General features: G+C 37.4%; 1 protein-coding gene across 17 annotated transcripts in view; it reads left to right on the top strand.

Annotated features, from left to right (window-relative positions):
* The window catches only part of LOC144272508 (sodium channel protein type 2 subunit alpha-like), a 90,979-nt gene that overhangs the window by 27,682 nt on the left and 42,009 nt on the right, over positions 1–21,288 (top strand). For 10 of the 17 annotated variants that reach the window (XM_077830640.1, XM_077830636.1, XM_077830633.1 and 7 more), the window contains 6 exons: positions 1,999–2,346; positions 4,943–5,075; positions 8,495–8,733; positions 14,386–14,559; positions 17,213–17,569; positions 20,375–20,860. In XM_077830640.1, the coding sequence (XP_077686766.1) occupies positions 1,999–2,346; positions 4,943–5,075; positions 8,495–8,733; positions 14,386–14,559; positions 17,213–17,569; positions 20,375–20,860 (1,737 nt within the window). Of the gene's footprint in view, positions 1–1,998; positions 2,398–4,928; positions 5,076–8,494; positions 8,734–14,385; positions 14,560–17,212; positions 17,570–20,374; positions 20,861–21,288 lie in introns of all 17 variants that reach the window. The other 7 variants (XM_077830638.1, XM_077830637.1, XM_077830644.1 and 4 more) reach the window with 4 other exon arrangements.

Genomic DNA, 21,288 nt, shown 5'->3' with positions numbered 1-21,288 from the left:
GAAGCATTGAGAGCACAGGACAGAGAGCCTCTCTGCTCTCAATTCAAGTGCCAGTTCAAGTGGACCCAGCACAGCCCACAGCTCCCAGAGCTGCAATTGCAGGGAAAGTCCTGCTCAGCTCCAGGCTGGAGCATTCTTCAGGTAGACAGAAACTTCAGGGAATTTAGCTTCTAAAACCTAAGAAGTCTCTACTGAGATGTGTGACCTGTTATTTTTCAAGGGCTTATAACTTTACCAAATTTGGGCAGATTTTCATGGGGATAGCAAAAGAAACATCATTGAAATGAAGATCACCCCCATGCCAAAGTTTAAGTTTATGCCCCAAAGCGGGAACGGACGGATGACACAGGATGCGGACAGGACACTAGAGCTTTCCAAAGAAAAGGACATCAGAATTTTTTAAAATGGGCAAAACAACATATTTCCTTAGCCTCCTTCTTGGAAATGGCTCTGCAACTTTAAGCGGAATTTTCCAAAAACATTTAGACTGAGGCAGATAGCTGGCATGGAAATTTTCAGCCCAAATGGTTAAAGTCTGTCAAAGTTATAAGTCTGAGTCTTATAATTGAAAGTGTTGGGTAGCCTTAATAAAAGGCAGTGCTACCAGACCCACCTATAATATATTTATATTTCCAACAGTATTTGTTATTAGTACAGATGTTGGGATAAATATTTTTTAAAAGTAGCCTCTGCTTTTCATATTCTTTCTTGCACTCACAGTAAAATCTGAATGTAAATGCTATTATTTTATGCATGTAAATACTGGGTTTTTCCTGAAAGAATAGTGTCTGAATTGAGACTTAATATACCAAGACATGAAGACTGCTAAAAAAGGAAGATTGAAGAAAGCTTAATGCAGGGTTTGTTTTCTCCAGGACTGTTACTAGTTTTATTTATTCATGAATGCTGCTAATGAAATATGCAGAAAGGAAGACACAGGTTCTATGAAGCAGTTTCTTGTACTGTAATTAAACAGAAGAATTACCAACAAAGAATGATTTTCTTTTTCTCAGTGGTAAAAGCTCATCTTCAGATAACTCTGGTCCCTGCTGATCTCTGTGTACTTGCTTTGAGTCAAATCCTGCCCTGGGACACTCATACAAGCTCCTTTTGAAGTCCCACATTCCCATTTAAGGACAGAATTGGATCTCATGGCCCTAGAATTTTATTAAAAGTAATTTCAACTATATGCAAAAACCACCTTTAGAACTGTAATGGGTAAGTGGTGGCCTTCTGGGAACTCTGTGCAGTCTACGAGGGCTCTGCAACCATTCCCTCACAGCACAGTGAGGGCGGGCATGTGCCAATACAGTTTCCAGCATGTCTTCTCCAAACTTTTCACTGGGTGGTAGTTTGAGAGTGCTGCTTATGCTGCCCCAACATCACGGGCCCCGCTGGTGAAGACTACAGACTGGTGTACAGCCTAGGCTTATCCAGAGTGATTTTAGCATTGATCATTAGAACACTCATCCCTCAGGCAAGTAGAGTGAGATGCGGTGAGTAATGAGTCTTGTGATTTAGGGTCCCTGTTTCCCACAAAGAATGGAAAGAAAAATGTACAAGGACCCCTCATCCCTGCCATCTTGTGGGAGACAGAAAAAAGTAGAGCACACAAATTGTCAGGGTATCGGTGGGAAGCGTGCCTCTCCCCAGAACCCAGAAAATGGTGGACACCACCTCAGTCCCTTTTCTTCTTGCCAATGCTCCTAACTGCTAAACCTTCTTGCTTCCCCTCACCCACAACCAAACACTTGATGCCAGTGGCTGGACTTCATTCCCCTCCCTGTTTCTGACTACACCCTCCATAACACTTCAGAAATGATTCCCACTCACCAAGTAGACAACGTGGCCCTGTGAGTACACTGTTGGTGCTTAAAAACAAATAAATATCTTCTTTCTAGAGTGTGGTTACTACTTACCATGAGAAAACAAGATATTGTATTTTAAAGTGTTTCATTTACTAATGCTGTTCTTTGTGGGGGGCGGGGTTTCCTACAGTCTTTGCTGAGTATTCGTGGCTCCCTGTTTTCCCCAAGGCGCAACAGCAGAACGAGCATTTTCAGCTTCAGAGGTCGAGCAAAAGATATAGGATCAGAAAATGACTTCGCTGATGATGAACACAGCACTCTTGAAGACAGTGAGAGCAGAAGAGAGTCTTTCTTTGCTCCAAACAGACATGGTGAAAGACGCAACAGTAACATTAGTGAAGCCAGTAGATCATCCAGGATGGTGACAGCGCTTCCACCAAATGGGAAGATGCACAGCACTGTAGATTGCAATGGGGTGGTTTCTTTGGTTGGAGGACCTTCAGCTCTCACTTCGCCTACTGGACAACTTCTCCCAGAGGTGATCATAGATAAACCACTGATCATAGTAACTTCACTGTCATATAAGCAAGTTTGAAATAGTTCAGGCAGGTGTTTCTATAGCTGCAAATTCATCTATATCTTGTAATTCTTTTAACACAGTAAAGGTGGGGGGAGGGAAATCTCCTTTCAGATACATCTGGCAGAACTCAACTCAAATATTCTGCTCTCCCTACATGCACTGTCTTCAATGGGAGATCTGTATATAGGATAGGGAGAGAAAAATATCTTAATTGAATGTTTGCATCTGGATCTAAATTTTGCCCCAACAAAACACATTGAAATAGATAAACTTCCTTTAGTCCACAACTAAGTAAAAGTACAGTGCTTGCAAACGCATAGAACTAACAAGATAAGGGGTGATAGCCTATTCCCATTAAAGTCAATGGCAAAACCCCAAGAACTTCAATGGGAGGAAGACCAGGTACATAATATTAATGAGAAATGTGTTTATTATACACCCATCCAATTGCATTTAATTTTAGCCGAAGTTGTAAAATTTTGGAATCCAATATGAGATATTTAAAATATTTACAAAAAATGATGGTATATACAATATAATATTTTACAAAATGTATGGTCAATGACACTGGCTAGTTTTTAAGAGTACTAAAATTAATCACAAACATATTCTTTACAATGCAGTGTTTAAATTTCACTATTACCATAAATTTCTTGTTTTGTTTCTATGTTGATTTCGTATCTTGACATAGGTCTTTGGACCAGAAATTCAAAAAAGTAATGAAGGAAACTGTCAGTTGGTATATGTGTGCTTGTGCATATTTGATAGATCTTTTCATCTAAAAAAGATTCAGCCTGTTTATGTCGAGTCTCCTTTTCAGGAATGATAATTGTCATCACTTGTACAGAGCTTTTTATCTTCATGCTAAACCAGCATTAACCAATTAATCACTGCAACCCCCTTGTGAAGTAAGCAAGAGTTATTATCCCCATTTTATAGGTGGTAGAACTAAGGCAGAGAGAGTAAGTACTTGTCTACATGGTACATTAGTCTGCACCAGCTGGGAACAGGAGGTAAATACTCATGTGTACCAGCATGTTGTGCTCTAACTGCTGATACATATTAAAAGTTCCCTACTGCACGTTACTGTCATCCCATTTCAATGAGTACTACATTAACACACACGGGGAAACTTTTAGTAACCACCAGGAGGGTCTACACTGGCCAGTTAGTGCGTAACGTGCTGCTGTGCTTTAGAATTTACACTCCATACAATGCAGATCAATGCACCATGTAGTGCTCTAAGTGACTTGCCAAAGCCATTCAGTGATTTGGTGAGAGAGCAGGAACTGGGATTCATGAATTCCTGACTCCCACTCCTATGTTCAGACAACTGTATCATGTCTCAAGCAAGAGGAGAAGAAAAAATTGTAAAAAAAAAAAAAATAATACACATGCTCAGGAACAGTAGCCTGCTAAAGAATGTTTAAATCAGAGTTTAATATTTATTGCTTTATAAAGGTAACTTGAGATCATATAAAACAGAAAGCAAAAGTCCCAGGCCATCTTATATTACATATCCTAAACATTTATAAACTGGAATGGTCTAGGAAAATAAGTGGTGACTTCCATATTTATTGCAACCCTTTTGAAACAGTGAGATTTCGGTGGATGAAAAAACAATTATTATAACTTGATTTTTCCATCACAAGAAATGATTTCATAGAAATTGTGAGATTTCTTAGCAGGATGGGAATGCAACATTTAATAGCACTAGCATCATTAATTCCTTACTACTGTATTTCATGCACCAATACTATCCTTTTAAATATTAATTTCTTTGCCATTGCCACCTTACGACTGGCAAATATGCACATCTTTCAGGAACTTCGGGTAATAGGCTACATCTGCACTTAATTTCTAAAGGTTTCAGAGTAGCAGCTGTGTTAGTCTGTATTCACAAAAAGAAAAGGAGTACTTGTGGCACCTTAGAGACTAACAAATTTATTTGAGCATAAGCTTTCGTGAGCTACAGCTCACTTCATTGGATCCAATAAAGTGAGCTGTAGCTCACGAAAGCTTATGCTCAAATAAATTGGTCAGTCTCTAAGGTGCCACAAGTACTTAATTTCTAAAGAAATTAATAAGCATTTAGCAAAAAGATACCTGGCAGCAAATTTTAGTTTACTCCCAACATTCATTTAAATTAGCCATTGGCCCCCAACTTCCCAGCACTGCTTGGCAATTTGCTCCCCAAATTAAGAGTCACCTTGCAATACTTTCTCAAACAACCCCTTCAATGAGAGAACCTGAATCTCTGCTGGAACCTAAAATCTTCCTTCTCCTCTATCTAATCACACTGTGTGTATTTTCATATACCCACTTCCGATTAGCTCACTGCTTGTTGGGCAGTTTGAAATTCCCACCAGACATCTAGGAAACAGCAAAGCTAATCCTAGTGGAGACAGAAACTTGCAGTATGTAAGGAAAGTCTAATATATTGGATAAGAAGCTGTTCATAGCAGACTTTCCCTGAAAGTCATGATAGGATTTGTATATTGTGTTGTCAATAAGTTGCTGAAAATGCTTTAATTCACCAGCATTTCATTTGCAGGGCACCACTACAGAAACAGAAATAAGAAAAAGAAGATTGAGTTCTTATCAAATTTCCATGGAAATGTTGGAAGATTCTACTGCAAGACAAAGAGCAATGAGTATAGCCAGCATACTCACAAACACAATGGAAGGTATGTGACGAATTTCATTTTTATACACATTTCACTGAATTTTTATTAGTTGCTGCACTTAAGACAAGATGTACACAATTTCTCTTGTAATTGTATAATTGGACAGGTGAAGTCTGTTTGGCACTGGAAGTACAAAATGAACATTTCCAGTACATGTTCTTAATCATTTAGCCTGATTTACCCTAAGCCTCCTATGATATTAATCCTAATCTATATTTTTTATATATTGGCTCCAGTCTAGAACAGAGTAGAAGAAACAAAATAAACACTGTTCGGGAAATATTCCCCTGTGAGGAGAAAGAAAGAGAATTTCTCTTAGTGCAGTCACTGAAAGGGAGACCAGGTCCAAAGGGTAACAGCCATCCAAAGGCAGATGACTAATTACGTCTTTTTTTTTTAAGCTGCAAAAGGAGAAAGACCATTCCATGATACTAGCATTTATGATGAAGTGGTAGAGGCCAAAGAGATGGCTGATACCGCAGAATGGGATTTCTTTCTAAAACATCAGGTCAATAGGAGATTAAAGCAAACCTTCATAGAAACTATCATTACATATTAATAATTTGGGATAATAACAGGGATGTGTTATGCATGGTCCTTACCCAAAGTCCTTACCTTAAAGTCCAAGGACAGACAGACAAGTATGGAAAGTGAACAACAATCCATGTCTTTTGGTTAAAAAAAACCCCTATAATAATTGGTTTCAGAGTAACAGCCGTGTTAGTCTGTATTCGCAAAAAGAAAAGGAGTCCTTGTGGCACCTTAGAGACTAACCAATTTATTTGAGCATGAGCTTTCGTGAGCTACAGCTCAGTAGCTCACGAAAGCTCATGCTCAAATAAATTGGTTAGTCTCTAAGGTGCCACAAGGACTCCTTTTCTTTTTCCCTATAATAATTGGCTCCCTCCAACCCTATACATCCACTGCTTCTCTTGAGTTACAACGGAGGGATGCAGACAAAAATATAAATAACGTTTCATAAAAACCTCATATATTGCGAGTTCCTTCCATAAAATATTTATTCACAAAAACTAGAAGAAGGAAAGGTGATTTGGAAACATGATGAAAACTGAATATACTGGAACTTCATTCACATAGCATAACATTTTGACTTGCTCTAAAGATCTATCGTGATACCTTTTGGCACACTGTTACTGATTAATATGTGTAGGAAATTTTTTAACAGCAATTCTAAAAAGTCAGACAAAGCCTATTTAATTTCCTTTGTAATGTGTATTCGACCTCAAACTTTAAAGAAAATGTATAAACAAAATTTACAAAGTACTCTTCAAATTCATTTGTGAAAAGTGAAAATTTCAACAGATTTTTTTAAAATGAGTCACTTTCTCATTTCTCAGAGAAGCAAATCAATCCAAGCTTAATTATAATCAAAGATGAAGGTGTACATTACTTATCCTCTTGTAAAAATAGTTCCAATGCATTTTTACAAATCTCAGATCACAGTAGAGTCTTCCTTTCTACTAGATTTGATATCAGTTGAGTCCATACAAATTTGACTGATTTATACAAGAGGTTAGTACAACTTTGCCAATGTCTCTAAATGAAGCACTATGTGTAGATGGGCCAGTTTGCTTCCCATTATTCAAAATTCTGGGCCAGTTCTGCTGTCACCTATGGGAGCTCTTCTGTCACCTCTTCTTTAGCTGAAGAAGACTCTCACTGTTTACCTTTCTCTCCCTCTTCCCTTACTAGCAAGGACAGGCAGAAACATCAGATAGATCTGAGCTTATGTCATCCTGATAGCTCCTTTGTAGCCTCAAAGGCTGTGGTTTTTCAACCTCTGGAAGATGGCTAGGGAAACCCTGTCTTCCTTGTCCTCCCAATCATTCTCTCTGAAAGCCCATTTTCCATCCCAGTTCAGGGTCACTGTCAGTGACTGGGATGTGGGTGTTTGGGGCTAGTGGTTAGAGTAGGTATCAGTAGCCAGAAATTGCAGCCCAAGGTCAGTCAGAGGCCACAGCCAAGGGTCAGGAGCCAGGAGATGGAACCAAAGTTCAGAGCCGAAGTCAGGAACCAGAGTGAAGGGTGAGAACTGGAACTAACACAACCAGGAGCAAATGCTTTGAACAGTCGCTGAACTGGTGCTCAGCTTAAGAGCTGGTTGGCTGACTCCTCCAGCTGATCATGTGGTGTAGCCAATTATGCAGACTACTATAGACCCGCTGCACTCGTTAGGTGACCTGGAGACTGGCTCTGCTGGAGGTCCGGATTCCTAACAATAATCCTCCCCCATCAGCATTCTGACTAGCTAAACATTCAGAAATTTGGTTATTCCACCCAACCAACTTGTTCTATCTTACTGCAGGAAGATCTTCACGACCAATATTTATACAGAATTTTGGAAATTGCTCACCACCTACTGATGCCCTTTGCAATGCACACATTCAGACGCAACTTCTACTAAACAGTGCATGGACATTTTGCGGGGGGAGGAGGGAAAAGGGGTAGGGGGCTGCTTTTCACTAAGCTAACTTCTTAACTTAAACCAGAATATCTCCATGTTCCTTCTGTCCCATCCCCAAACATCCCATCAAGGTTTGATTTCTCACACGGATGTTCATCCTTGCAATCAAACCTTATTTAGAGGCAATTTGGCTTCTGGAAATCTGACCTTTATGATGATGTCAAATGTAAGGAAAAATAGGAATCAGATATTCCCAACAGAGGACACAGGCTTACATAATAGATCTGCTTCTTAATTGATAGTTTTATTGTAGGTATATGAGAAGACAATTTGTCCTACTAAAACTGAGTGGGGGAAGGGGTTGAGTTTGTCTTAACCCACATACTGCATTTTTAAAAACAAAACAAAACAAAACAAAACAGTGGTTTGAGTCAGTGGTGGATTAGCCACTGGGCCAAGAGGCCCCAGACAATTGGGGGGCCCCAGAAAAAGGGTGCCCTTGTGCCCCGACTTGCTCCTCCCGGTGTTCCTGCTGGGGAGCAGGGTTGGGGCGCAGGGCTTGCTGGGGAGTGCCCGGGGAGGGGACTGCAGGCAGAAAGGGTGGGGAGGGGCCCAGACTTGCTCTGGCCCAGGGCCCCACAAAACCATAATCCTCTATTGATTTGAGTAAAGAATGAGAGTATCCCTTACATTGCAGTATGTGAAAGTAGTGGTTTAGTATTGTTTATTGTACTAGTGAATATGTCTTTAGTCGAGAAAATAGTGTACTACACAGCTAATGTGAAAGCAGCAGTATCATTGTGCTTATAAAGATGCTCATTTGGAAATGTGTGTATTTAGTGTACAAATCACATATGACTAATTCTTTCATATAGTATATTTTAGCTGCACATAAACCTTTGGGATATTTTTTTAATTTTAAACTAAGCACTTCTAGTGGCTCTGTTAGGAAAATTGTTGGTTTTATAAGTTAATGTTACACATTTTTTTCCAGAGCTCGAAGAATCCAGACACAAATGTCCACCGTGCTGGTACAGATTTGCAAACACCTTCTTGATCTGGGACTGCTGGAGCCCATGGTTAAAAGTAAAACATATAGTCAATTTGGTTGTGATGGATCCATTTGTTGATCTTGCTATTACTATCTGCATTGTTCTCAACACATTGTTTATGGCCATGGAACACTACCCAATGACAGAACAGTTCAGCAGTGTGCTGACTGTGGGAAACCTGGTAAGTGGGTTGTAATGTAGCATGTAGTGGATAAAAATGAATTTTCCTAAAAGAAAGCATATATATAGCATTCATTAGATAGATTAGATAGATAAAAACTTGTTTTAATTTCATTCCAGACAACCTTTTGTAAGCAGGTTAAAAAGTGTACACTGGACTCTCACAGATAAGAGTGGCCTCTTTCATTGACGCCACCGTTACACCGGATTTTTACAGGAGCATGATCAGGCCCATAATCTTGAGTTGTAATGTAATCATTGAATATTGTTTGACAGCATAATCTTCAGTTTAGGTAAATTGCTTGACAGATTCTTTGAAGCCTATCTTACAGTTTGTCTTTTTTAGCTGCTAGATGATTTAATTCTCTCCCGTTGGTGCTGACACTCTTTGCATAGAAAATATTTTTTTAATGTCAGAAATCTAATAAAATATTCCACTATCAGAATACTCTTTGAATTGTCTTCAGTTACTTTTATATGAAAGTACTAATTCTGGAATAAAGAAAAGGAGTACTTGTGGCACCTTAGAGACTAACAAATTTATTTGAGCATAAGCTTTCGTGAGCTACAGCTCACTTCATCGGACGCATTCAGTGGAAAATACAGTGGGGAGATTTATATACATAGAGAACATGAAACAATGGGTGTTACCATATACACTGTAACGAGAGTGATCACTTAAGGTGAGCTATTACCGGCGGGGGGGCAGGAGAGGGGAGTGGGAGACCTTTTGTAGTGATAATCAAGGTGGGCCATTTCCAGCAGTTGACAAGAACGTCTGAGGAACAGTGGGGGTGGGGTGGGGAATAAACATGAGGAAATAGTTTACTTTGTGTAATGATCCATCCATTCCCAGTCTTTATTCAAGCCTAAGTTAATTGTATCCAGTTTGCAAATTAATTCCAATTCAGCAGTCTCTCATTGGAGTCTGTTTTTGAAGTTTTTTTGTTGAAGAATTGCAACTTTTAGGTCTGTAATCGAGTGACCAAAGAGATTGAAATGTTCTCCGACTGGTTTTTGAATGTTATAATTCTTGACGTCTGATTTGTGTCCATTTATTCTTTTACGTAGAGACTGTCCAGTTTGGCCAGTGTACATGGCAGAGGGACATTGCTGGCACATGATGGCATATATCACATTGGTAGATATGCAGGTGAACGAGCCTCTGATAGTGTGGCTGATGTGATTAGGCCCTATGATGGTGTCCCCTGAATAGATATGTGGACACAGCTGGCAACGGACTTTGTTGCAAGGATAGGTTCCTGGGTCAGTGCTTCTGTTGTGTGGCGTGTGGTTGCTGGTGAGTATTTGCTTCAGGTTGGGGGGCTGTCTGTAAGCAAGGACTGGCCTGTCTCCCAAGATCTGTGAGAGTGATGGGTCATCCTTCAGGATAGATTGTAGATTCTTGATGATGCGTTGGAGAGGTTTTAGTTTAGCAAGTGGTGATTTGTTATTTTCTTTGTTGGTCCTGTCCTGTAGTAGGTGACTTATGGGTACTCTTCTGGCTCTGTCAATCTGTTTCTTCACTTCAGCAGGTGGGTATTGTGGTTGTAAGAATGCTTGATAGAGATCTTGTAGGTGTTTGTCTCTGTCTGAGGGGTTGGAGCAAATGCAGTTGTATCGTAGAGCTTGGCTGTAGACAATGGATCGTGTGGTCTGGATGAAAGCTGGAGGCATATAGGTAGGAATAGCGGTCAGTAGGTTTCCGGTGTAGGGTGGTGTTTATGTGACCATCGCTTATTAGCACCGTAATGTCCAGGAAGTGGATCTCTTGTGTGGACTGGTCCAGGCTGAGGTTGATGGTGGGATGGAAATTGTTGAAATCATGGTGGAATTCCTCAAGGGCTTCTTTTCCATGGGTCCAGATGATGAAGATGTCATCAATGTAGCGCAAGTAGAGTAGGGGTGTTAGGGGACGAGAGCTGAGGAAGCGTTGTTCTAAGTCAGCCATAAAAATGTTGGCATACTGTGGGGCCATGAGGGTACCCATAGTAGTGCCACTGATTTGCAAACTAAGGTGCCACAAGTACTCCTTTTCTTTTTGCGAATACAGTCTAATACGGCTGCTACTCTGAAACCTGTAATTCTGGAATGGCATTCCTCTTGCTACTAACATGCCAGTGCCACTTTAGGGAACTGGAAAAATACTCACCAAACGGGAAGATTATATTTTATTGCATATCAGAAAGTGCTCAAGTATTTGTAAATTTACCAACAATATCAATAGAAAAACTGGGTACCATTTAAAGCTGGAATCTGAAACTAGACATTTCAGAACAAAAAACAAATATTTTTTAAATTTCTCGTGAACTGGAATTTCCAAGAAAAAAAATCAGTTTCAGAAAATCTTCATTTTGGAATTCTGCAGTTTTATTTAGAATTTTATTTTATTCTCTCTTCTCCCATAAAATTTTTTATATTATTTTTACATTATTTCATAACATTGTGTGCTAACTGACGTGTCATAACATGAAATAATTGTGGAAATAGTCTATATATTTTTTATTTTCAAAATCATTTAGGGCAGCTTCTTCTTACTAGTGACTGAAACATTTTATCTTTTCTACATCAAAAGGTCACTCAAATCAGTACTAAATAACAGCTGCCCTTAATGATGTTTAAAATAAAATTAAATTAAAACAATAGAATAGAATATTTTAACCATTATTTTGTGTCATGTCAGTAGCAGTTGGAGTGCTGACATGGTATGAAATAATATAAAAATAAAATAAAAATGAAAAACATTTAACATAAAATTTTGGAATTCTAAAACACATTTGCAGAAGTCTCAGAATGGACATTTCTGTGCAAATGTTCATAAAAGTAAACACATTTTACTAAATGTTCTGATTTAGACAAAAATGGCATTTTCCATCAAAAATTCCTACCAGTTCTAGTGCCGTCATTTTTGTAATCCAGATGAAATGTGGTATGGTATTGTAGCATTGATACTAATACTGTATTGGACAAATCACTATAAAGAATAGCTAAGTACATTTGACAGTTGTGTGTGCAGAAGGGTTGTGTCAATTTTACATATTTATCTACATACACTGTTAAAACCTCACCCATAGGCTTGGGACTATACACGCTTGCCTTTTTGAATAGTAAGACCTGCCAACTTTGTTGTTTGTGAGTATATATATCTGTATATATACACACTCTCTCTGTCTCTCTCCTGTCTCATCCACTCCACTTGCCATTTTCATGCTTAATTGCAAGAATTCTTTGTCTGCGAACAGGATTCTTGTAAATTTTTAATCCCTTGTCAGTGCACAAGATTGCAGAAAGTATGGATAGGAGAGGGATGGAATGAGATACACAGACTCATGCCATATGCACGCCTGAGAACCAAAATCAGCCAAGTGCCCTGATTATTATTGCTGGGTTTTAAGCAGTCTAGCTTCTATTCATATTGAACACTGATTTAGTAGGGCTGACATATAGCTCTGTAAGAAGATGTTTTAAAGAAAAGATACATTTTCTGTAGCATTTACATTTTAGCAATGACCCTTTAAAACAGTACATTAATAAAATATAAAAACACAGAAAATTAAAATAACAGTCTGAGATGCTCTTCTATAAAATAGGGTTTCCTTCCTCCTGCAGCAACTGAAATAACTCATATTTTCCTTGTATTCATTACATATTCCAGAATATTCTTTCCCAAGATATTATAGTCTGTCTCTGAAAAGATTAATTTAGGCCCCTCTCACTCCAGCCATTTGCCAATCCAAGGTCCTGCTTTCCACCTTCTCTCCCCTCCCCCATTTTGAGTTCCTGATTTCCTTTCTCTGCATGTTAACAAGAAGTAGGCTTTGCACTATCCATTCTAATAATTCATTAACTTAAATTAAGGGTATGTGCATGCAGAGAGTGTCCTCTTTACTGGTTTCAATTAAATCCTCAGTTCCTCATTTGGTAGTTTGCATCCAAAGAATATTTTATTATTTGTTGATATCATATTCTATTGTTAGGGGATTGATTATGATATGGCAAACAGAAGATTGTGCTCTTGCAGTATGGTTATGAGAAAGAAGAAATAGTTATGAAATGTAATGATTCACTTTCTGTACAATTTATTAGTCATTTTGGATTAAGAACAACCAGTAATTATCAGAAAAGGTAGATTCATTTCAGCTAAAATGTTCTATTTCCATTGGTTTTGATGGTGCAGCAAAAGCTCAAGAAAAATTATTTGTTGGTGATGGGTATGTGTGTTTGGGAAGAAAGACTTTTTAAAATTTGTTTTTCATTTACTACCTTAATCCCTTGACCCCAATTGTAACTGTTCTGCAGAGTTGTCTCCATTTTCCTCTGATTATGTTGTAATCGCCGTTAAATCTTGTCTTACTGTATAGTTGTGTTATTTTTGAAAAGTAGTATTTGTAAAAAATGTTGATATATACCATTTGACTGTGATTAATGTTTTAATGGTGTTTCAGGTACTGTACTCCCAATTCTGAAATTCCCAAATTTAAGTCCAGTCACCCAGAGCATCATAGTTGCATAGAGGTTTGAAAAAGTCAGTCCTGCTGCCATAAAATTAACTATTGTGGGAGTGAGAGAAAGTGGGTTGAAGGAACTGCACAATCACAGTGTGGTGGCAGAATGCACAATTCCTGCTTCCGCAGATAACTAGGAAAATCCTGGACACACTTCTGTGGTATTTCAGAACACTTGGACGTATCTGGCACTACATAGTTTGCTTCAGAATCACTAGGGCTTTACATGCTGCTTATCAGTATTTAGTGCAGAAGAGATTTAGGGGTGAAACCCCTGGCCCCACTAAAATCAATGGGGTTCTGCCATTTAAGTCTTGGTCCCTTCAAATATTTTGAACCACATTTTCCCATATGAATGTGGAGCTCATGGAAGATGCTACATTGGATGGAACCCTCTCTTTATCCACAGAACAGGTACAGCCCAGACAGAGCAAGCTTCTCTGTCCTATTCCACCTCCATACTTCAGTTCTGACCTGAAGGAACCACATTTAGGGGAAAGTTATCTCAGATTCTCTCTCTTCTGAGACTGCCAGCAAGGATGCAAATTACTGTCAATTCTTGTGTTATTTTTATTTGATGTATCCTGTAGGAAATGGAGTGAAAGCACCAACTTATAAAACATAAGTTACTAAATAAATGCCAGAAGGTAAAGTCTTTCAGTCACTGATTTTAATTACTGAATATTACTATGTGAAAATATTAAGGAACTATGTTGATATATAACAGTTATAGACTGAGGGTGACTGGCTGGTGGGCTTTGCCCACAGACTCAGGGCCTAAGTGCCATATTTGGGGTCTGGAAGGAATCTTACTCTCAGTCAAACTGCCAGAGATTCTGGGAAGGTTTTGCCTTCCTCTGCAGCACTGGGCATGGGTCACTTGCAGGTTTAAACTCTCTGTAACTTGAATTTTTTAAATCATGATTTGAGGACTTAAGTAACTCAGCCAGAGGTTATGGGTCTATTACAGGAATAGGTGGGTGAGGTTCTGTGGCCTGTAATGTGCAGGAGATCGGTTTAGATGATCATGATGGTCCCTTCTGGCCTTAAAGTCTATGAGTCTACAGTTGGATTGTAAAAATTTGCTCAAATACATTTATTAACAAACTTCCAGTAAATTAGACTAATTGATTACATTTTGCATTTAGGTATTTACTGGGATCTTCACAGCAGAAATGGTTTTAAAGATAATTGCCATGGACCCTTATTATTATTTCCAAGAAGGCTGGAATATTTTTGATGGTATTATTGTCAGCCTTAGTTTAATGGAACTTGGTCTTGCAAATGTTGAAGGATTATCAGTTCTCCGATCATTCAGATTGGTAAATATATTAATAAATAACATTTACACGGGTTTTTTATTGACAGGTCCTAAATATATTTATAATTCAGCCACAGTATGTTTATATGGCACATTCAGAAAACTTCTTTTTTCACTGCATGCACAATGTGATGTGGAATAGTACTGGTGGAAGAATGATTGTGAATTCTTAATTTTTAAAATCAGGTCCAATAGTAATAAATCTGTTTTTTTAACACAAGGTTCAGGTAACATGTACAAAACCCTTATATTTTAATCTCATTTTTATATTTTCTTATTAAAATCCACTGATGGATAACTGATGAAATTAAGAGAGAGAGATACTATCACATTTTCAATTTTTTGTCAATAATTTAATCTAATTTATCAAGGGAGAGAGCAAAACATGGTACTTTTCAAGTCTTTTTATCAACAGTATAGCAAATGATGGAGTGATGAAAGATATTATTAGAGATATGATCAGAGTGTAAGATATAGGCATGTAAATTATAAGGCAGTATCATATGTCTTATATATTTATATACGTATATACAATATATACATAGATGTTTATGAATGTACCATATCCATCTGTCTTCCCCCAATCCAATACATTTATTAAAAGCTAGTTAAGGTTGTGCAAACACATAATTACTAATACAACCATAAAAAATACACAAAATCATCAAAGTCCTGACCTGACCTCGGCCTTCCAAACATTTTGCCTTCTCTCTATTTCCTCACCTGCATTCACCATTTGTAATATATTTGCTTCAATGGGAAAAGGATGGAGCAAGAGAGGACAAAATGTAGCAATAATTACCATTAGATGTAACACAATACCATATCAAAGTACTGACTTTACCATGGCATCACCTAAATTAAGAATATATGTTTCAGTGAAATATTTATATGGTACCACTGTAAATGTTTGCTTTTTTAACATCACCCTATAATCAACTTCATGTGTTTACAGGCCAGCATACATATAGTTACTGGAGCCACAATAGGCACTATTAAAAAGTCAACTTTTTTCAGTTGTTACCACATATAGTTTCTGAAAAACTGTAATACTTCCCAATACTAAGAATAGGAAATAACTAACTAGCTTAGGTTTTTTTATGGCATCCATTGCTGTGGCATCTAGCAACTTCAAATACAACATTATGTTTACTGACAAAAAATGTTTTGTTTTGTTTTTTAAATGGAGATCACTTTATCACTATCAAAATATTGCTTTAAAATTTGTCCACTGTTAATTAAGACTAGATCGTTCCTTTAAGACCCACCTCGCAGGACAGCATGTTGAGGACAGCGTGGAGCTGCTGCAGGTTGAGCACTGCATCTGATGTGGGGAAGTGTAAACTACTATAAGGAGTGTAGCATATTCCTCTCCGTTCAGGAGTTCAAATGGAAAACAACTCCACACTCCCTCACAAAAGGCCCCACCCACCCTCCTGTGTGAGTTGCCAAAATGAGATGCTGTCCACAGCAGTTTGTGCAGATATTAAAAATAGGTTTGTGTGTGCTCACTGATTTGACTCCTCTTGGTGGGGTTCACATGCCTTGCCAGGCTTTACGAGGCTCCTTGGGCTTGATTGAGGGAGAGGAGAAAGTGCTGACTATCTACCATACGCCCTCCACTCTTGGTACCATAATGAGCTGTCCCTCACAACAGATTGTACAGATTTTAATATTATGATCCTTCTTCTATCTTTCCACTTGCTTTCAAGAGCAGTGAATAGTTTACAATGTGAACCTTTAAATTAGCATAATTGGGTTTCTAAACTGACACCTCAGTAAAATGAACAGGGTAGGTCACACCTCTCAGAATGATTGTTTCAAGATCACCCCCTGAATGAAAGTTCACCAAAAAACCCGCGCTCAGGGAGAACAGATTCCAGAGGTGGGAACCTTCTGCTAAGAACGTTTTTAGGTGCTTGGCTTGGATTATTTAATCCTATGATCAAACAGGATATGTTACCTAATGTACTGTAGTAGATCCAAGTCCATTTAGGGTTTACCAATACCTTGAACGACATCAAAAGGGGAAAGGTTGTCAGTGTAGTCCATGGAGTATCAGTGCTGTAAATTCAAAATGACTCAGACACCATTAGAGATGAGCTAATGCATTACACAATAGTTTAAGCTTCTGGGTTCTTTTCATGAGTAGCCACATGGAGGATACACTGCAGTAAACTAACCAAATGTAACCCAAATTCAATTTTTTCACACTAAATATGGAATTTCCCTTCCCATTCACTGGCCCATGTCTTTCTCAATCTGCATATAATCCATTAGACTTTCCTAAATCTTTGTGAAAATTTTAACTATCTCAACTTTATCAGCTGAAGTATTATTTACACATTTAAAATATCCACTTCTAGCTCTCTTTACAAGTATTATTACAAGCCATATTCTCACATCCTAGTTTCTATAGTTCATTTTAAAAGATATTTTTATATTTTCTAAACTTTAATGGGAACAGGCCTTATAGGTTCTGCATTACAAATATAGTGTAGACTGCATCCACAGCAAATTTGACTAAATGGCATCTAAATTTATAAAATGAAATATTTTACAATACAGAACTTTTTATAAATAGAGATGCAAGACACACATTCAGAGTTTCATTGTAATTAGTACTAAAATGCTCCTTTGCTCTTGTTTTTCAGCTCCGAGTATTCAAGTTGGCAAAATCTTGGCCAACACTGAATATGCTGATAAAGATTATTGGTAACTCAGTGGGGGCTTTGGGAAATTTGACCTTGGTGCTGGCCATCATTGTCTTCATTTTCGCTGTGGTTGGTATGCAGCTGTTTGGTAAAAGCTACAAAGACTGTGTCTGCAAGATTGCTACAGACTGTGTACTTCCACGCTGGCACATGCATGACTTTTTCCACTCTTTTTTGATTGTATTCCGAGTGCTGTGTGGAGAATGGATAGAGACTATGTGGGACTGTATGGAGGTTGCAGGCCAAGCCATGTGCCTTATTGTTTTCATGCTGGTCATGGTCATTGGAAACCTTGTGGTATGTAATTTTTCAGATATTCATTTTCCGGCAAAAAAGCATATATAACACTTAACAAATAAAGGTTTTCCAAGCTTACTTTGTAAAAACCTCTGTTTGGCTTAGACTACATGCCCATCCAGAGGAGAGAGAGGGAGGAACAGCCCCTCACCCTACCCTTACACTGAAGTGTGGAGTCCCCTGAGCTTGGGTCCAGGTGTGCAGGAGTAAGCAGATACTGCACATCCACTTATTCCCATGCATGGAGTGAGTGAGCAGCAAATAATTAACTCAGAGGTGTTGTCTGAGTCACAGTGTCTCCCACAAAGTTGAAGCTAGACAAATTTAGACCAGTAATAAGGCATACATTTTTAACAGTGAGGATAATTAACCACTGGAATAATTTACCCAGGGTCGTGGTGTATTCTCTCTCACTGGCCATTTTTAAATCAATACTTAATGTTTTTCTAAGAAATATGATCTAGGAATTATTTGGGGGAGATTATATGGCCTGTGTTATACAGGAGGTCAGACTAGATTACCACAATGGTTCCTTCTGACCTTGGAATCTGTTAATCTGGTTTTGTGCTGTGTATGCTGCACTACCCCTTGCTCAGAGTTGTGTATGAAGACATAATCTAGCCCCCTGTGACTCTGTCAGCTGTTATCCCCTTTTTGTCCCTGTACTAGAAAATAAATGCTCCAAAGAACACTAGAGTGTCCTTATAAACACAAGGCTCTTGCGTGGATTATATAAGGTTTTTATCGGACAACTGTGATTCTAGCTTAAATTAATAAAAAAATACACTCACAATTAAATTTCATAAATCATTCAGTTGTGCTTAATTATGTAGTACATGTCGGATTCAGATGGTTAACTTTAGGTACCTAAGTAGGTCTATAAGTTTTCAAAGTTCAGCCATTGTTACTTTTTGGAGATATATATTATAAAACAAACTTCCAGAGCAAGATGCATTTGCACCCACTATGTGCCTGTAAAACTTCTATTTTAAAATTACACCATTTGTGGAGTCCTCTAAAATTGCTTTAAACTATTTTCATGACAAACTAGAAGAATAAAAATGACATAATGATTAGCTGTATTTTCAGAACAGAATTTGCATCCAAGCTGACAGCTAGAGTGCCAAGTTTTTGCCCAATGTAAATTAAATTGGCCAATTTAGAACTTTTGAAAAAATATGTTTCTAACTGGGAAGCAGTGTTTAAGATAAGAGTCTACTGCTTTTTTATTTTAGTTTTAAGTTTCTTTTTATCGTCCATTTTTGTAACATGCTTTGAGTTAATTGAAAATAAAATGTCCCTTTTTGTTGATATTTTCATCCTTTTTTGGACATGTATTTTATTGCATATATTAAAGAAAGAGAGAGCTTCCACAGCAATCAACATGGCTACTGCCATTTATTTCTCTGACTTAGCAACCTCATCATTAGGTCATATTTGAGCCTGATCCCACATTTCTTTGTGCCCAATATTTCTGTGACTTCAGTGAAGCTTTGAATGTGCAAGGTCTGAAGACTTGGCCCTTTAGTTTAGTAGAAGAGAAAGGAGAAGTCTGGCACATTTGCACATGAGGAAAGTTTGATCACATCAGAATTACAGTGATTGGTTTTTTTAGTTTGTTTGACATCTGTCCTGGATTTACACTCTGACTGAGAGCCCAGTGTTTTTCTTAAATTTTTGTGGACACTTGTTCATTAGGAAATAGACTGAGATTACAACTAGTCAGCCATCAGATGACAGCTTCTACTCCTAAATTTGAAAGTGAGAATACCCCATGACCTTTAAACTATCCAAACCACTGCTTTTAAAAGGGTACTCTAGTGAGAAAGTGTACACCAGATTATTTGGTATATATCTATTTAGATATAGACATATAGATGTATAATTGTCTATTGCTATGAACATTTAAAAGAAAATAGCCCGATCTTATGGAAGACTTTGGTAAAATAAAATAATATAAATGTTTTGTCCTTTTGTGTACCATCTGCTAGCCTAAAGTATAAATAATAAACCATATTCCTCAGAGCAGTATTGATACTAGCCTCATTAATGTTTCTGGTGAACAAACAAAGAAGGCCATTGTAATATCAAATTCCTATAGAAAAACAGAGGAAGTGAGTGTGTGCTAAATGGAAAGATGAGCAAAACTGGAAGATACAATAATTTTATTTTTTGTTTGTTAAGTAGTATTCTAAGCAATGGGAGTACTGTAGGATTTAATAAAGATTGTTAACCTTTCTATATAGTTATTAAGCCATCCTACAGAATTTAACTGAAAATTACTTTCCTGCTAGAAATATCTTAAGAATGGTTAGACAATCTAAGGAGGACATAATTTTACCATTAAATTATGTCGTTTTTTACAATAATTTCTATAGAATCCTATCCTATCTTTGTTAAATTCTACCAGATCTTTCAGAAGGGCTTGAACAGTGTTCTCTCAACAATCTGGTTGACACAGCCACCCAGGACTTTTTAAAGCTATTTTTAAATGAATAACATTGTCTTGAGATGTTTAGAATCCAAGAACAGCAGCAATATGTTAGAATGTGAGAATTTTGGAAGCTGAACTGATTTATTTTCATTATGTGAGTAAAGATGAACAGCACACGATAAAAAATGACATTTTTGTAAAACTCTTTCATGTTTATTAGTGTTTGTTATTTGATTATCCAAAATAAATTAAATAAGTCTCTTTTTTAAAACAAATAGTGTGTATAATTTTTAATTAGATAGTGTCCTTTAAAAATACTAATTTCTTATATACACATATATATTATACAGCTATGTTTTCTCATCTTTTAGGTATTGAACCTGTTTCTGGCCTTGCTACTGAGTTCATTTAGTTCAGATAACCTTGCTGCTACAGATGATGATAATGAAATGAACAATCTCCAGATTGCCGTTGCAAGGATTCAGAAGGGAATAGATTATGTGAAAAAAAAATTACGGGAATTCATCCAAAAAGCCTTTGTTAGAAAGCAAAAAGCATTAGAGGAAATCAAAGCATTTGAAGATCTAAACAACAAGAAAGACAGCTGCATTTCCAACCATACTGTCGTTGAAATAAGCAAAGATCTTAATTGTCTTAGAGATGGGAATGGAACTACCAGTGGTGTAGGAACAGGCAGCAGTGTGGAAAAATATGTAGTTGATGAAAATGATTATATGTCTTTCATAAACAATCCGGGCCTTACTGTGACAGTACCTATGGCTATTGGAGAATCAGATTTTGAAAATTTAAACACAGAAGAGTTTAGCAGTGAGTCGGATATAGAAGAAAGCAAAGAGGTAGGACTTTTTATATATGAAAAATAAGTAATTATGCACTTATTTATTCATTATTTAATTTTATTTTCAGTACTGTTTAATAAATGTCTTCCTGTATTGTATAAAAATACTATACATTTAGAGTAATGTGTATGATAATTTGGCACTGATCTACCTAATGGTGCATCAGGATTCCTTAGATGCTGCATTTTTACTGTCAGTCTGGAAAATAGTTTACATATTAGCTTACTTATTACAGCAGTTGTGTGATTTATAAATTTGGCATTTCTTTCAGGTTTTATTATGTGAAGTTTTAGGACTCGATGCAAATTTCATAAGACATCATTTCGGTAGTAATTATAACAATGATCAGAGTTTGTGAAATCTGAATATTGTTGAAGGCCCTTGAGTATTATAATTGAGAACTCAAGGATATCTCTCTGCATAAA

Source organism: Eretmochelys imbricata, chromosome 11 (genome assembly GCF_965152235.1).
Source record: "Eretmochelys imbricata isolate rEreImb1 chromosome 11, rEreImb1.hap1, whole genome shotgun sequence".
NCBI classification, from domain to species: Eukaryota; Metazoa; Chordata; order Testudines; family Cheloniidae; genus Eretmochelys; species Eretmochelys imbricata.
Note: the sequence above shows the minus strand (reverse complement) of the source record. Positions and strands in the feature narration are given on the sequence as shown.